Raw genomic sequence first — 18,340 nt, forward strand, 5'->3', positions numbered from 1 at the left:
CAGATTTTGTTCCCCCATCCCTCACAGCTCAGACTAGATCTAAGAACGCATTGTGTTGGCAACTTGCTGTAATCAATTCCACAGTGATACTTTGTGGGAGGCTTTCCTCAAATGTCTTTTTATGAAATGGGAAAACTGAACTCCATTGCTCTGGCCTGAGTCCAGACAGACACAGAAAAATACAAACAAGATTAATCTCTGCCAGCTTCACCAGGAGCCAGGATGAAGGTGCACAATGGGAACAGTGCCTAAACAGGGGGAGAGAAAGTGGAGCGAAAACAGAAGAAGAGAAAAAAACAGGAGAGATCAATACAGGCTGACCATCACTCCAGTCTCAGCTTGGGGTAATGGGTAGCCATATTGCATTAGTCCGCTAGATGGATCTCCTTGAAGTGGTGAAGCGAGAATCCTACTAATGCATCTGACATTTCAGTGCAACCAAACAGGGCAGCCACAAAAAGTCTCAAGGCCTCACAGATCAGCTTGCAGGGATGCTGCAACAAACAACATCCACCCAAAAATGCTGTTGTTTTACAGTTTAGCAATTTCTGTAATCTACTCACACAAGTATTTTCCAGATATTCTCTCTTTCCATATTCACTAAGATGTTTGCTTCTTATTCATTTCAATCCATTCCACTCTGTTCTGGTGCAGAGCCAGTGCCTTTGAATGAATCCTGTGAATGTGCAGTCATGCTATAACATAATTAATGTGTTTATTAAAGATAGGATGCCTTGGGTACTGGAGGCTTTTTCTTTAGACGAAATAATTCCCATTTGTATATGAATACAAAATATTGCAAAGTGACTGCAGCTCAGTTGCAAAAGGATGAGTCAACAACAACAATGGGCTTATAATTTCATACTCTTTGTGTAGCTGTTCAAGAGTCATAATAATAGCTGTGTGTTTACTGCATAAGAAAAAAAAGAAAACATCGGTGGAAAATGCATCTGAGAAAACCAGCTGGAAGAAACTGTCTTTATCCACAGGATATAGTCGATGAATTGAAACTTCAAAAATAAGCCTTAAATCGAGACGTTTCCTTATTTGTTCCGATAGAGACTACTTTCTCTCTGTCTGTGAATGCAAATTACACAGGCACAAACAGCTTCTAAAAGTTCTAATGAGTGATCACACTGGACACATATGCACACAGATAAAATATTCATGCATGCTGGTCTTGTGATCAGTGCCTGTGGGATATCATTAGCTTTAGAAGAGACAGAGATCACTCCCTGCCGATTTACAGGAAATGGATTGGGATCCATAGAAGGTCGAGGTAAGAAGCAGCAAAACACTTGCTCCTGTTGTCGGGAGTTGTGTGGATGTGCTGTCATGAATCATGGAGGGGGATTTTTCCAGCCTTAAAGTGATTATTTCACAAATATGGAAAAGGGATTGGAGTTCTAAACACACAGCTACTGCCAATGGTTATGCATTTACAACATTGTTGCAATCGTGGTCAGTCAGTTCAAACTCACTATATTGTATTATGAAAATGTATCCTCATCCTCATCTTGCAGAAATACCACAGCAGATTGTAAACCACATGATTTGACATAGATAGCCGACCCATTGTACCATCATCTGTGACAGCAGTGACTGCTGATTCACATGTATCACCACATGCCAACAACAGCATCAATGTGGAAAAAGCAGGTGAGTCAAGCATATGCACAATTTTCAGCCCAGATCCAGGCATAACCACAACACCTTGTCTGAATGCAAATTTCAGTTGTAAATACTCTTCAACATCCTTATTCTAACCTCCCAAAACCCAAAGTTAAAGTCAGCTGTTAAACCTGAAAAACAGTCATTGCTGCTTTAAACAATCACCATTAATGTTACATTACAGAACCCAACGTACAAGACTGATTCTAATAGCTCCATTCAAGCACATTCAGTGGTTCAGCTCTCTGTGTTTAATCATATGGTTTCTGAGAGAAATGCCTGGAGATGTTACCAAAAGAAGGCAGGCTTATTTTCTACAAAAAAACAACTAAATATCCCAAACCCTGCTTCATGCACACAACCAGACCAGAATGGTTTGAACGACTGACCACATAGATTACTGACCACGATTACCATTGTCAGAGCCCTGTACTCTCGATAGCAGGGATAAAAAATGAGGTAGAGTTAAACAGAAAAGGCAGAGTGTAAAACTCATGTCTCCCAAATGAGCAGTAGCCAGACCATTCTCTCTCCTCTCTGCTGGCTAAAGAGAAGACATTAGACATTTTCAAACAATTCCTCTTCTGAATGTGCACGCAGCAAAAAAGCTGAAATGGTTACATTTTGTCACAGTGACATGGGTACAGGCCATGCTTATTATTGGGACGTGGCATTCACTCTACTTTTTTCTGTCTACATTTCCAGTAACACTCCACAACTCACTGGGGGACTAAATGAGAGGTTGCCAAACAGATCAATAATTCATCCACCCAAAACAGATTTTACGCTGAATTGCAAACACAAAACTGATCTTACTCTGGGAAAAGAAATGCAAGTTTAAATCATAGAAATACATAAAAAAAAAAAAATAAAGTCATTATAGCTAATATAATTTTGTTTGTGCCCATCACTGATCATCTTTCCTTACCTGCTTCTTTAGAGAGTTGTGTGAAGGCCTCCACTCCCTTCTCTCCATAGCTGCCCTCTGAGGCGATGGTGGAGACGTAAGTCCAGCCCAGGGCTCGGATAATGTCCACCATGGCCTGGGCCTGGAATGAGTCTGGAGGAACCACCCGTGAGAAGAAATCATAGCGCCTGTCATCGCTCAACTCCGGGGCTGTTGACGCATAGCTGATCTGCGGGATCTTGAAGAGAACAAGTGGGGTTGGGGAGAGGAAGGGAACATTTACTCATGTGTTGGTGCTATTTTGGGGCAGCATCATGGGTGTTTGCTATGGTGACTGCTCTGACAAGTCCCATTTTTGAATGGCTATGGCCGAAATCACTCGCAATGTGCTATAAGGTGCAGAGCTCACAATGAAACAAAAAGTCCATGGCATGTAAGGTACATTCCTGCTAGAAATCCCACAGTGCAATGTGTGACGTGATAGATGGGAAAATTACAGTGCTTGCCAGGATCAGATATATTTTGAGCTTCAGGGAAAAGTTCAACATTTTGGGACACATATTGGCTTTCTTGCCAAGATTTAGATTAGAAGATCGAAGATTGATAGCACTCTAATTTCTATACGCTACATATGAAAATACTTCCAGCAGTTGGTTGGCTTAGATTAGCAGAAAGAAGTGCCTTTGTGCAAAGCTAGGTGGTATCAATATTCCCATCTAACTCAGCAAGAAAGAGAATAACCATATTTTCCAAAATACCAAACTATTTCCTTTACCTCCAATATTAATGTGTCTCACTCACACTTTAATATTTTAATATTAGCATCAGTTTAATGTGTGCCGGCAAAATATAATTTAGGTTTACAACTTTCAGATGTATTGTTTATAAAGTAAAGTAACTGTGTGTACTGTGAGAGAATATTGTTTTGTTATTTACAAATACATCCTATCAGAAAGACTTACAACATGAGTAGATATAGCAATGTTATATTTTATATACATCTTATATACAGGCGCTGTATATCATACACTTCTTTTGCCGCTCACACAGACAGATGACATCTTGTGAGCAATACATTTTCATATATTTCAGATTATCTTGTCAAAAGATACTCACATTATGAAATGTACTATTTTACAGAGCCTATATTAGGTCTGTTACCTGGGCAACGTACTGTGATATCACTTTCTTCTCTTAACTTATCAATGAAGACTTACTGCAGAAAGGTCTTTGCAGCACTTTTATATAAACTCCAGCTCTCTTTCACTTCTCTCCCGGTGAGACCTCGGTCTGTCTTCACCACCCTACAGCATATCTAAATATTCAAATTAAGGAATTCAGCTTCCAATTGTATCTCACAATCTTAACCAGCTTTCATTATGTTATAAAGTTCACACGATGATAACTGAGCAAACATGAGAAAGACAGTGAGATGTGGTTGGAAGCTAGAGAAAAGGCTAGTGAGTAGACCTTGAGTTAATGATGAGGAATGATATTTTATTCATGTCTCATACCACTAAGTGGCCCATCCCACACGGAATTACATGACAAAAGACATTTCATTCCACATACAACAACATACTCTACTTTGCACAAAATAAAGAATAAAGAAAACATATTACAGCAGCCACAACATGATAGTGTAACCCAGAAATTGTCCAACTAGAGCTAAACATTTCATCTATCTATAAATTGCAGGAACGTCCGTCTGTCAGTGTGTGTGTGTGTGTGTGTGTGTGTGTGTGTGTGTGTGTGTGTGTGTGTGTGTGTGTGGGTGTCTCTCTCTCTCTCTCTCTCTCACACACACACACACACACACACACACACACACACACACACACACGGTCTGGTTTTGGTGGTTGATTAACGCAGATAGGTACTGATTAGCTCTAATAACGGGCCGGGTGAGTAGCGCACTGCCATGAGTGCGTGAGGCTAATGTCTGATTACTCCACATTGTCATTGTGATATTTTGTGTTTACATTCTGAATCTGCAGCGTTCTCTGTCAGCTAAATACAGTAGTACAATGTCTTCCTCTGATGTAGAAGAAGCCTACACCGTAAGTCAGTAGTAGGCTATACAGTGGAGTTACACATTAAGTGGTTTGGGTAAGTAATTTTGGGGTACAATTTGGTTTTGAAGAATTCTACAAGCAGCAATACCACAGGCCAAGCAATCGCCCGTTCCAAACAGGCACATTTTCAACAGGCTCTGCACTAGTACATAAATCTACAGCCATTGAGTTTTTTCAGAGTTTTTTTATTCATTAAATCTATCAAGTGCTTTTTGTTACATGAAAATAGTAAGTGGACCTTGAGACAAGATTTTTGTCATTTCATGTCTTTCATGCTCACTTGTTTAATATTTTCGTCGGGAATATGTGAATTAAGGGTTACAAATGTTAACTAATACTTGCATCCTATGTTCCCTCCTTAAAGGAAGCAGCGTTGTCACACTTAATGATCACTATCAACTACTGTGACAACTGAGACATACCATCAACTGAACAGCGTACATGTAGATAACTTAGAGTATCTCATAAGGATATACAACCGGCTATATCAATCACGTTCTTTAGAAAGATGCAAGGTAGTCACTTTTCCTAATGTTCAGGAAACCACTTAATAGTCTGCAGATGTTCTTCTTACCCTCGAACACTTCTTTAAATTGCTCAGATTTTTGGCCAAGCTAGCGGCATTAATCTGAGATGGAAATGTCGATCTGTGAGTCGGTCTGTCCTTCCACTTCTCCTCTAGCGCCACCATGAGGTTCACATTTGTGGTTTTGAGGGGAAATGTTTCAACAACTATTGAATGGATTGCCATGAAACTAGTACACACATTCATGTCTCCCTAAGGATGAATTGGCGATCCTTTAACTTTTCTTTTAGTGCTATCATCCGCTCAAAAAAGTTTATAATACTTTTGATTTATGACTAAATACTTAGTTTGTGTTTAGTGCTAATTAGCAGAGGTTAGCAAGCTAAGATGGTTATCATGGAAAACATTATACCTGCTTATTATATAAGCTAAAACCGTATCTATCTGAATGCATTCATCATCAAAAACCCAGTTCAAAGTAAATCAGTTGACAGAGATCTAGTATGAGGTTGTTCCTAATGCTGCCTGATAAAGAACAAAACATCTAATCAGCAACTGTGTTCGAGATTTTGAAGCTGCAATCACAAGTGGTGGCACGTCTGGGGTCAAACTGGCTACCTCCCATTAGACGGGTGGATGCACAAACCGGGACATGCTTCATTTTCTCTTGAACCCAGTGCAGTACCTCATCACACAGTGTAATCTAAGCACTGTATGAATGCCATCCATTTCTGTTAGAGTGATCAAAAGCAGCCGGACACTGGGGAAACACCGGAATGAGGACACAGCGGCTCCCTGATGGGATTGCTTCAACTCACAGAATGTGAGTTATAGCTTTGACACACAACTCAAAGGGGGTCAACCACACAAAGCTGACAAATTGAGGAGTCAAGCTCAAGATGACTCAATGGGACCTATTTTAACGATCTAAGCGCACGGCGTGAAGCGCCTGACGCAGTTGCATTTAGGGCGTGTACCAATCCAGTTTTGCTAGTACGGAAAAAGGGTCCGTGCGCCAGGCGCATGGTTCAAAAGGTTTATACTTATTAATCATAGGTGTGTTTTGGGTGTAACATGCAATAAACGGATATCAGAGTGTAATCTCCCATTCCCATTAGTGTGCGCGCGCGCAGTGCACAAGCCTAGGGACATTTTACTAACGTGCTGTTAAAATAACAATAAAATGCTGCTTTATTGACTTTAGACCAGGTTTTTGTTGGTCAATGGCGCTATCACTCCGCTGCCTCAAGATAGCAATACGCCAAGAATGCACCTGAACACACCTCCCTGTTAAGACCAGCACGCCCATTGGCACACAGATGGGCGCAGGTGCATTTGCTACTTAATCAACGCAGGCGCTGGACGGGAAATTGACAACTGCGTCAGTCTTTAACCAGCAAAGACACTTGCATCACGCTTTGCGCTGCGCCAGGTGCAAGATAGAGCTAATTATGTTTCAACTTAGTTGCTCATAAGAAGAAAAAAAAACCACTACAAAACCAGCGAACACAAAATCAGTGATGCAATTAAACAAATTCACAGGTGGGAATGCTGCTGCGATGTCACATGTTAAATCACTTCAGGGCTGCCTAAATTGAGTGTAGTGGGTCAAAAAGAGAGCTCAGCAAAGTAATGAAAAGGAACACCAGCAGTGATTTGCATTTAAAAAGACTGTTCTTTCCAAAAAAAGTGAAGCATCTATTTGAAACATTTGGTAGGGGATGTATTTTTAAACAGAGCTGCTGTAGTATTACTATGCAGCAAAAAGGTGTTAAAGGTTTGTTGAATCACGTCCCATCTTCACCCCAGCTGGGACAGAACGCTGCTTCAACATTTGCCTCTCTGGAGCTTTGTGCTGCAGGGGAACAATTTAAGATGGTGTTGTCTTTTTACTTTGTCCCAGGCTTGTACCCTGTTGATATAATTTCTTAACTCCTTATTCCCCAGGAATCTAAAATCTCTCTGTGCTTTTTTAATTACCACTTTGACCTCCAGGTAACAAAAGTGCTAAACCTTGATTGAGAAAATGCAGAGGTGTGAGGATTAAACCTGCTGGAATTACGATACAAGGAGATGCTGACTAATACTGATTAGAATCTAACACTTATGTATTTTTCTCTCTGGTAGATAATGAGCTACAAATCAAGTGGAAGTCAAAGTTAGTAATTTAACCTTCTTTATGAAATTGAATCAAAACCTTCTGAACTTGATTAGGTCTTTATGTCTTTATCTGCAGCAGATTTAAAATGCAGAGATAATAAGAATCAGAATCAGAAAAAGCTTTATTGCCAAGTATGTTTTTTTACACATACAAGGAATTTGTTTTGGTGTTGTAGGTGCATGTCACACATTCTCTAAATATAAGAAGGTTAAGAAAATCAAGTGTTAGAATATAAACAAAGAGCAGTACAGCAGAGTAAGTACAGTGGCATGTAGAGCCAGAGGTGGAGTGTGGAGAGCGTCAGGGTGGGTTCCGGGCCTTTTTGATAAGACTAGTAGCGGATGGGAAAAAACTGTTCTTGTGGTGTGAGGTTTTGGTCCTGATGAACCTCAGCCTCCTGCCAGAGGGGAGTGGCTCAAAGAGTTTGTGGCTGGGGTGGGAGGGATCAGTCATAATCTTTCCAGCACGCTTCAGAGTCCTGGTGGCGTACAGGTCCTGGAGCGGCGGCAGATTGCAGCCAATCACCTTCTCTGCAGACCGAATGACACGCTGCAGTTTGCCCTTGTCCTTGGCAGTGATAGCAGCGTAGCAGATGGTGATGGAGGATGTGAGGATGGACTCGATGATGGCTGCATAGAAGTGCACCATCATTGTCTTTGGCAGGTTGAATTTCTTCAGCTGCCGCAGGAAGTACATCCTCTGTTGTGCTTTCTTGATGAGGGAGCTGATGTTCAGCTCCCACTTGAGATCCTGGGAGAGGACAGTTCCCAGGAAGCGGAAAGACTCCACAGTGTCAATTGTTGAGTCACAGAGGGAGATGGGGGCAGGTGGGCCTGAGTTCTTCCTGAAGTCCACAACCATCTCCACTGTCTTTAGAGCGCTGAGCTATAGGTTGTTTTGATTGCACCAGGTCACCAGGTGGTCAGCCTCCCACCTGTAGGCGGACTCGTCACCATCAGAGATGAGTCCGATGAGAAAAGGTGTTGTCCGCGAACTTCCGAACCTTGACGGCCTGGTGACTGGAGGTGCAGCGGTTAGTGTACAGGGAGAAGAGCAGAGGAGAAAGAAGCTTCTCCTGAAGCAGAGCCGGGATGATGGTGTTAAAGGCAGAGCTGAAATCCACAAACAGGATCCTGGCGTATGTTCCTGCGGAGTCCAGGTGCTGGAGGATGTAGTGGATGGCCAAGTTGACTGCATCGTCTACAGACCTATTAGCTCTGTAGGCAAACTGCAGGGGAGGGGGTCGGTGATGTCTTTGAGGTGTGAAAGCACAAGGCGCTCAAAGGACTTCATAACCACAGAGGTCAGGGCGACGGGTCTGAAGTCGTTAAGTCCTGTGGACCTTGACTTCTTGGGAACAGGGATAATAGTTGAGGACTTGAAGCAGGCTGGCACGTGACATGTCTTCAGTGAGGTGTTGAAAATGACTGTGATAATAATAAGGCAAGGAGAATAGATATTTTATCAACATTTTAGAATCATTTTCTGTAAATAATTAGCTTGGAATGAGCAAAGGATTATTTTCTCTTAATCCTTCATCTATATTAGGAATTTGCCCGTTTCAAGGTTGTACTTGATACTGCTTGCAATTCTCATTAATTCACTAGGACACTTTAAATCTATAATATAAATTTTGTATCACACATGACAATATGGTCTGTGCTCCAGTTGCAACAAGGTGAAAGGGTGACGGCGATGCCTGCAAGCAGTCTGCATCGACAACGACTACAATAACTGCGAGCCAATCATGAGCAACTAAGTTCAGGCCAAGAAAGAATGATTAACGATGCCCCCTTTCAGTACCACAATTACCCAAAGCTGATGTCTGGCACCTGTCATCTGCTGTATACATCAAAGTTAGGATTGCTGAGGATAATCACCTAGCTTGCTTCTGAATGTAGCTGGGCTGAAAGGATCAATGGAAGGAAAACACAGAGGTCTGTTATGGGGGACACTGTTCTATTGATTTACCACCACAAAGTGGTGCGGCCGCCCTGAATAAAAATCAGTTGCTGAAGTCTACAGAAGGTTAAAAAAAACAAGAAGTCAAGGGTGGGAAGTGGTGTGTGTGTGTGTGTGTGTGTGGGGGGGGGGCAGTAATCTGCTTACTGACATTAAATGAGAATTTCAACCTGGGTGTTTAAGAAGAGAGGTGACTAAGCGAGGTTGTATAAAGGTTAGACACGTTCACAGTAAGTGAGAATGCCAGGTGAAGTTAATTAGAGTGCCTTGGCCTTTCTGTTGCATTTTCACATACAGCAGCCCACAAGCACCACGGGCAGCTCTAAAGGAAGGTGAGAGACTGTAATGTTTGTGGTTTAACCGTCCTGCTCTGCTAATGCGAAGGTGATGATTCTGACGAACTGAGGGCAATACTTGCAGCTACGGAAGCAGCGCTGCTCTGCTCCGTCATTCTCTCTCATACGCTCGATGCAGAAAGAAATGTTATTTGGAGAAAAATAGGCAGCATATGGCATAACACGACTCTCAGTTGGGGTAATGGCAACCATCTATCCTTGCCATCTGAGAGGAGGGAAATCTGCGGATATGAAAAGACAGGCTGTCTCCACAGAAAACAGAGAGGTATGACAGTCCATGGGTTCTTAAACAAAAACTTTTTAAACAAAGGCCATCTCTCAAACACAGAGGTTTTCCCTACAAAAGGCAGCACTGAATAGACACCATCAGTGTCAAAAAATTAGACACAGAGAACTAGAGTGTTGTCCAAACTGGGTTTGGTATCCATTAATTTGAGAGCAACACTCAAAAACATGGCTGTAAACGAACTGTGAGTGGCAGAGCTGAAATGTTTCCCATGAATGGCTGTAACTGGGGCGATTGCAGCCAGGCAGTTTCTTTTGCAGGAATCCCTGTGCCTCCATTTGCTGCATGATTAGCTTCTAAGTATATCTTGACATCAGTCAGCTCCACTCGGCTGTTTGCAACAATCTCCACGGTGATGGCGGAAATGACAGCGGGTTCTGACAGACCCGACTATAACCCCACGCTGTCTGTGGCCGGATGCCAATGCACAGATTGTCTACACACACACACACACACACACACACACACACACACACACACACACACACACACACACACACACACACACACACACACACACACACACACACACACACACACACACACACACACACACACACACACAGTAAGTATGGTACTATGGACTGGCCAAGGAGCCATTTTGAAAGAAATTCAAAAACTACATACACTACCCATGATGGAATAAATATTTGCTTACAAAAAACATCCCTAGTCTGAAGATTTATTTGTAGCTCCACTGCACGGTGTTAAACAGCAACGGTCGATATCCTATAAACAAAATAATACAGTATAATAAACAGACCTATAAAGATACTGAGCAGTTATTAAGTTTTCATCTTTCCTGCTAAATCAAGGTTCAGTGCAACTCTGTGACATAGGGGCATCAGACAGTCATTGGTTTGTATCCAGACAGCAGTGCCATTTGTTAGCAGGGCAGAGGTAATGACTGTGTCCATACATGCAACCTCAGGCTGGGCTTTGGTAATCTCTCTTCACCAGAGCATGGCACTGACAACTCAGCCGAAGAGGCAGGGAGGAAGGGCGGGGGAAACCGACAGCTTTCCCTCCCTCTCTCTGTCACTCTCTCCCCCTCTCTTCCTGCCCATCTGTGTCTCTCACTCAAACTCTCCTTTTGTGAAGGCTGTGTTTCATCATTGTGCCCTCACACAACCTGTGACTTTCAGCCTTGCTCTGCTGTTCTCCGCCCCTCTGTGTATTTCAGCCCCGCTGGAGAGAAAGACAAGTGGGTCTCATCTTCCTGTGCGTCTCTCCCTCCCTCTCTGTCATCTGTCTGCATGCAGACACGCCCACACAGATGATCAGCAGACACTTCCTGCCCTGAGAGGTCCTCGGCCTGCCAGTTTCCCCCCAAACCGAGACAATTGGCCCTCAGTCATTTGCTTGTATGCCACCCAACTTTCCCCTCTTCGCTGTTTCTCAAGAATTTTCATCTGAACCCTTGCTCCTAATATCTGCAGTACACTCAGATACTACTAATTTGCATTAGCAAATACGTTTGTCAGAAACATAAAGCCTTTGGGATTATTTTTTCACGGTTTTCATCAACAATGTGTTTGCAAACTGTTCCTTGCCAGTGCAAAATCTTATCTGTAGGCTTATTGTCAGTGCATTTAACCAATTTCCCCAGCAATATCCGCTTGTGGCAACTAAAGCATGATTATTATTTTTATTGTAACTCAAAGCATTTGGTTAAACCTGCATTAATCTATCTTATAGCAACATGGTGGCAGCACAACAACCTGAAAACACAACTTTGACATTATCACTTTATAAAGTTGATTTGGCGAACGTGTTGACAAACAGTTGCTTATTCACAATCTCTTCTTCTGGTCCCCAGCAACTCTTGAGGGAAATATCTGGCTCTTTAGCTGCTGAATGCTCCACTATTTTCACTAGCTAGTCGCTGACTTTGTCTGTCTGCCGTTTGGTCCTGGGCAAGTAGTGTACAGTAGGTTTCTAGAATCCTTTGGCTGAAAATAGCTGCCAGCGGACGAGATTGATGAGAGTGAACATAAATACTGATGTTGAGTGGGCTGAAAGATGCTAAAACACTCCGTAAAGCTTAGGGAAACTGCAGAGTAGGGTGATATTTCTCCTAGGAGAGTACTTCATGACTCTTCATTACTACAAGCAACACCTTGCACATAGTCATGTGATCCATTGTTAAACTATTGATTATAGCAGCTTAAGGTTAGGTGCCTAAACCTAACAATATGAGGGGTGCAGGATGTGAACTCCACTCCACTCGCTTTGAACACCCTGTCATCCACCACAACGTCCTCTGCTGTATAGGAATGTCACACTTCCTGGATTGGAGAAAGTGTTGCTGGTGAATATAAACCAGGCAGCAATTCTGTTTCCTCCATATCGTCTTTAGCAAACTTAGATGTTAATATAGGGATTCTGCTTTTTAATTGCCTCTCCTCCACACTCCTCACCAAGGCCAGCCTCACATCACACTCCTACTACAGAACATCCCTCTGCCATTTTCCCAGCCAATTATTCTACAAGGACCTTCCCTGAATACTGTTTAACCAGTCTGGGTGTTTACTGTGCCTTGCAGCAGCTTTTTGCTACAGGACTCACAAACACAACATTTTCACAGTTGCCCACACCAATGAACTAGACTTTGTGTTACATGACAGAAAGTTAAGCTTTTATAATCCTTTATCCAACACGACCTTCCACCGTCTCCTTCTTTACGCCCACTTCCCCTTTTCAGTCGATTCCCTCACCCTCCGTCTCTCCTGCTCGCACCATGCCAGTCCCCTGGGCAGCTCCAGTGCTCTGTGCCGGGCCTGAGCTCCTGCATGGCTGCCCTGACAGAGTGTATTTTAAGACAACCAGCGTGTTTCTTCATGGGTACAGAGGCTAGGTATGACTCACAAATCAGATATTTGACCAGGAGAGCCACACAGAGTAGAGCCGAGACGTGGGAGGAAAGTGTGGATAGCTCACAAAGGGAACCTGACCAACCTTTTTCTTTCCCTCTGGTAAACAGATTGCTATTTCAACTCTATTGGTGTTTCAAAGAAATAATAATTTCCCTGCACACAAAATATCTTTCAAAGCCACATCGGTGTAAATGTTTAGAGTTGCTGTTACGAACACGTCAGAAATGGAGCCTACGGCCATGACTTAAGGGTCTTGCCTTTAAAGCTGACAGCAACTCTTGCTGTCACTCGTGATAGTTATTTTGTAAAGATACTGTATCTCTTCAAGTCATTTTGTAAAGCTTCTTTTGACTTAGGCTTCACACAAAGCGAGGCCCTGCAGAGAACAATGCAGTTCAACACAACAGCCTTGATCATCGTGGATGTGCTGTGTGTTCTCTCCAGGTGCCACAGAAACCCGGCTCACGGTAGGAATAAAACAGCCTGCAGGTTTATAACTAAGTGTTATGAAATGTATTCCTTTATATCCACAGGGTATATTACAGATGGCTGTATTGATTTTTTTCCCGACTGCAAAGTCCACTGGACGCAGCTTTGTTTTTCTGTGTTCATGATAACTTTATTTTTTCTCAGATAATATAAATACACCAATAGTGAACTATACATGCCATTCTGTCTTAGGTTGGAGGAAAAACAAGAACATTCTTTTATGAGAAACATACGAATACAAAAGTCTGCGTTTGCGTTTTGGGAATTGTTGGTGCGTGCAACATCTTTATATCTCTGCTCTGCCTCATTGCTCTGTCCAGTACTAATCTGGCTCTGACATATTATTCATCAAAGAGCGAGCATAGGTGCATTTTCCCCCCACCTTCACCTGGAGCATGCAGGGTCTGACACATTCATTGTCAGCCATGCACCTGCAACACTCTGACCTGCATCCCAATGACTCCCTCTGTACTATTCCCCATCTCTCCCTGTATAGCTCTCTCTTTCTTAAGACACAACAGAGCATCATCACCAGGCCCATTTCTCCCCTAATAGCGCAGACAATGTGAGTGAGCCCTCCTCGATCATATCTTTCCTCTCTGTCTGCTCCTCACAAAGAATTCTTTGGCAGGGCCATGTAATTACGCACTGATCACAGCAGTGGAAAATATCACAGATATCCTATTCCTTCTGTTAATGTGTCTGAGCCCCTACTTGCCATGATGTACTTGAGATATACTGGTTTAGAACAGAACACTTTAATAGGCCGTTATTTGCAATCTTGGCATTGCCTGCAGTGCTGCCTTAAACCCAGGGTTTAGATTATAATATCCTATCAGCAACACCTGCAATCACAACACACGCTAAATCCACTGTCAGCCTGTATGGAAGAGAAGTTGCAAATTTTAAGAATGCATAGATGAATACAGTTTCCTGCAAAAGCTTCACACAAATAGCTAAAAGTGATGTAATGCCAACTGTTTTGTAGGCTACTATACATTGTAGTTACTAGAATGATTTTCACAGGAGGTGTTTGAAGATGAACGTATGCAGTCGTAGTGTAATTTGCGCAGAGCTGATATTGTTATGTTACAGGAAATAGTCAGAATTAGCTGCTTAAACTGCCATTCACAGCAAGATATGTCCACTCATTGAGCAAGGCTTTACAAAACTGGCATAACAACAAAGAACATCCAAATCTATAAAAAAAATAAAAAATAAAAAAGGTAATAAAGAAGAAGAAACACATTAACAAGAAAAGTAGTTAAATGAAATGGATATGAAGGAATAAATGGAAAAACAAAGACAGAAACAGATAAAACATTTAAAATAGTGCAGCATAAAACTACAAGTAGCAAAAATCCTGAGTACACCAGAGTATAAAGTTGATAATAAAAGCAATTTGAAAGACAACCCTGAGTGTGGCAAAAAAAGAAAAGAAAAGTCTTCAAGGTAGGGCATTTCACAGTCAAATATAAGGTTTTATTGTTTAGCTGCAGAGGCAGACCTTCTTCCAAGGCTTTATACAAATCTCGCCTCCTTTGCTGGGATTGGCAGACTAATTGGCCATCACATAACTATCTATGACCTGAAGTGTTTGATTGGTAGATTGTGTTGGTGGAAGTATACACCCACAGCCTGGGAGGCTCATTTCAAGGCACTAAAGTCCCTTCTGTTCCTCAGTCTCTGGGGCGTCATTATGGATCCCACGTAACTTCTAGGCAAGTCCTGACCTAAGAAGCAGGCCGATTGGTTGGGGTTAGGCATTGACCTCGAGTGGTTAAGGTTAGAATAGCCGATTGTTCAGGGGATAGGACCTGAACAAATCGGGTTACGTTACCTAGCGTAAGCATGGACGCTTGGTCAATAGTAGCGTGTTAATGCTATTGAAGGGCGGGTCTTGCCTAAAAGTTGCGTAGGTTCCATAATAACGCATATCTTGGTCCTAATGGCAAAAGCACAGTCACCTTTCCTCTTATGTTAAAACATGTATTGCCATGAAATTTTGCAGAGACATTCATGATGCCCAAAGGATGGAGCCTACTGCCTTGGTAATCCCTTAACATTTCATTTTAGCTCACTCTATCACAATGTTAGCAATTTAGCATTTAGTTCAAAGTAGTACAGCCTCACAGAACTGCTAGCATGACTATAGATGCTTAGTCTTGTTAGACACGTATCTGTTTTTTTAGGCTTAACTTTACTAACTACCGTTGATTAATGGCATTTAAGCTGCTCATTACTTTCTTTTAATCATTGCACTTTAAAGAAGCATACCAAAAGGTTTCGCATGTTTTAGCCCGTTTGCTACAAATCATGTGCACTTTATATCACAGCTAACAGTCTTGCAGAACAGGCTGCTGTGTTTTAGAGATTTAAAAGCATGTTTTTTTTTTACAATTACGGACATCCATTGTCTTCTATAAATTTCTGTACAATATCAAAATATATTGATGACTGAGCCATCATATGGTGAACATCGGGTTTGCACTCATTTTTGTCAAAGTCACATTGTAGTTTTATGATAACGCAGTACAGACTCTCTAAATCAATCTGGACATTAACTGTATCACCCCACAATGATAATATAACACTAAGCAAACACTGGTATGGTCATTTAACCTTTGAAAAATGTAGTTACACTTCTACTACAACTAATACTACTACTACTATAGCCAACATTATATTGTTATGTGAGCAGAGAGGTATGAAGAAAGGTAGCAGTTATATAATTGAAAAACCTTTAGGTAAAGCTTAATACATTCTCTGTATGTCTGATATCTTCCCTGCAGCTCATTTTGATGAAAATTATCCTGTGTCCAGTTGTGACCTGGCCACTCGTGGACTCTCCGCTCTGCCCTGTGCTGCAGGTTTAGTGAATCACTGAGGTCATCTGACCAGGTAGTCAGCTGTCAGCAACACACCGACTCCACTGCACAGCCAGAACAATAGACAATTGTTCACTTAGTGAGCACAAGAAGCTTTTTCCAGTGCCATACTGAACAACCTGCCAACAAAGACTGTGTCCAGTTCTTTCAGATAGAGCTATTCTGTGTACTCTCATTCTTACTGAGATCATGATTCATCAGAGCAAGTGTCTCGACTAATGGACCGAGAAGATTTATGTGGAATGTGTTTTTGTGACACGCACATTTCACATAACTTCCACTCGCAGTGAGACAAAGTGTCAGAAGGCTCCACACTGACATGTATTTCAGAGCCAGAATCAGAGATGCGCAACAGACGCCAGATCAGACAATTACCCTCAGACAAGTTAACCAGCCGAAACAGGAATAAGCCTAGTCAAATACAATGGAACTGTCACACTCTGCTACTGAAGGCTTATCTTTATTTTCAACAAGAGCGCTAACATGCATCTTTTCCAAAACAAGTCATGTGTATCTCTGGAAGTCTGCTCATAACACAATCTGTCAAATGAGCTGAAGACAAATGCAATACCTTAAAAGATCTGAAACCCAGACTTTAAAACGTGTTCATTGATCATCCAAAATAAAAAATTTATGAAATGTTCAGATTTATTTCACTAATTATTTCCTTTGTGAGTTCTATCAAGAAGAGATTTTACAGGGGAGTCACGTGGGACCACGGAGGGAGATGGTTGCCTAGAACTTTCCTCCCGATTAAAATTCTATTTTCATGTACATTCGATAATTAAAGCCTATATTTTAAGTTACAATGAAGTGTAAAGTGTGTGTGAGTGTCTATTCATGTCTTTTCCCTCTCCTCATGTCGTAGTTGAAGAGTAGAACAGCAAGGAATAAACTATGCTAGCATGGCTAGCGGCGCTACATCCAAGACAGGATCCAATTCAGCCAGTGTTCCCAGTCTTTCAACAGATGCTATAGCCGGACTTCAGGCTACTTTGGAGAAAACAATGCATGAGATGGCTCAGGTTAGTGGGATACTTAAAGAGCTACAAGAAGAGGTTTCCCAAGTTAAGAGAGTACAAGCTAAAACTAGCATGGACATTACAGCCATATATGAAAGACTGGACGAGGCAGACGGTCGAATTATGGACTTTGAAACTGAAAATACCAGGCTGGCCACTGAATTACAGAAAAGAGCAAAGCATTGTGCAGAAAATAAGGATAGACAACTGAATTTGTGGCTGGTTGGATTAAAGGAAAAGGAGGTTGAACATTTGAGGGCCCTAACTCGTCAGCTCACATAGATATATATATCTATGGTCAGCTCATTGATGACGTTCTGGGAGTGAAGCTAGCTGACAATGAGCTACAGCGGGTGTATCGACCAGGGCCATTTCGGACATATGAGGAGTCCCCCCAGCGACCGAGATTTCATTGTCTACTGGAGAGGGATCAAGTGATGGCCGCCGCTAAGGACAAATACAAGAGCACGACTACGCTGAAATGGGAAGAGGCCAAGATTTTCTTTCCGTACGCGACAAAAGCCGTGGCTGAGAGGAGGAGGACATTCACTGACGTTCGGAAGAAACTTCACCTGATGGACATTCGATTTAAGGCCGGGACACAGCCGACGGGCGACAGTTGACAGAAAACCCCGTCGATATGATCAGTCGCGTCGCCGAGGTCCAAAAAACTGCCACAGAACACACCAAAAAGACGAGAGGAGACGAGACGTAATACATCTCCATAACAGAATGCGGCGCTAATCTGTAATGTTGCCCAAGAAATTAAAACCGGCAGCTGATTGGACGAACGCGTCACATGGGTTTGTTTTCTCCGGATATTGAGAGCCAGACTGTCATGGCGGCCGGCCAGACTGTCATGGCGGCCGTTCAGAATACGATCTCATATTGTACTAAAATAGTTCACTGAAACGTGTTTCTGAAAACATTTTAAGCGAGAAATAGGCCATGCAGTTGCTGAATCTGTCTTCATTTCAGCTCAATAAAGGTCAGTTTAAAAGATTTTCATCAGATTTTGAGAGACTGTAGTCACCTCATTGCGCTCGTCGTTTCCGGGTGAGTCCCGATTTCCCTGCTGCCGACCAAACATGTCAGGTCGGCCAAAATGAACGCCGACAGCC

At 42.3% G+C, this 18,340-nt stretch overlaps 1 protein-coding gene across 4 annotated transcripts in view; it reads right to left on the reverse strand.

Moving 5' to 3' along the window:
* The window catches only part of LOC120559199 (metabotropic glutamate receptor 7-like), a 115,469-nt gene that overhangs the window by 33,268 nt on the left and 63,861 nt on the right, over positions 1-18,340 (reverse strand). For all 4 annotated transcript variants that reach the window (XM_039800744.1, XM_039800745.1, XM_039800742.1 and 1 more), the window contains exon 2: positions 2,600-2,816. In XM_039800744.1, the coding sequence (XP_039656678.1) occupies positions 2,600-2,816 (217 nt within the window). The remainder of the gene's footprint in view (positions 1-2,599; positions 2,817-18,340) is intronic.

The sequence above is a fragment of the Perca fluviatilis genome, chromosome 5 (genome assembly GCF_010015445.1).
Source record: "Perca fluviatilis chromosome 5, GENO_Pfluv_1.0, whole genome shotgun sequence".
Lineage (NCBI taxonomy): Eukaryota > Metazoa > Chordata > Actinopteri > Perciformes > Percidae > Perca > Perca fluviatilis.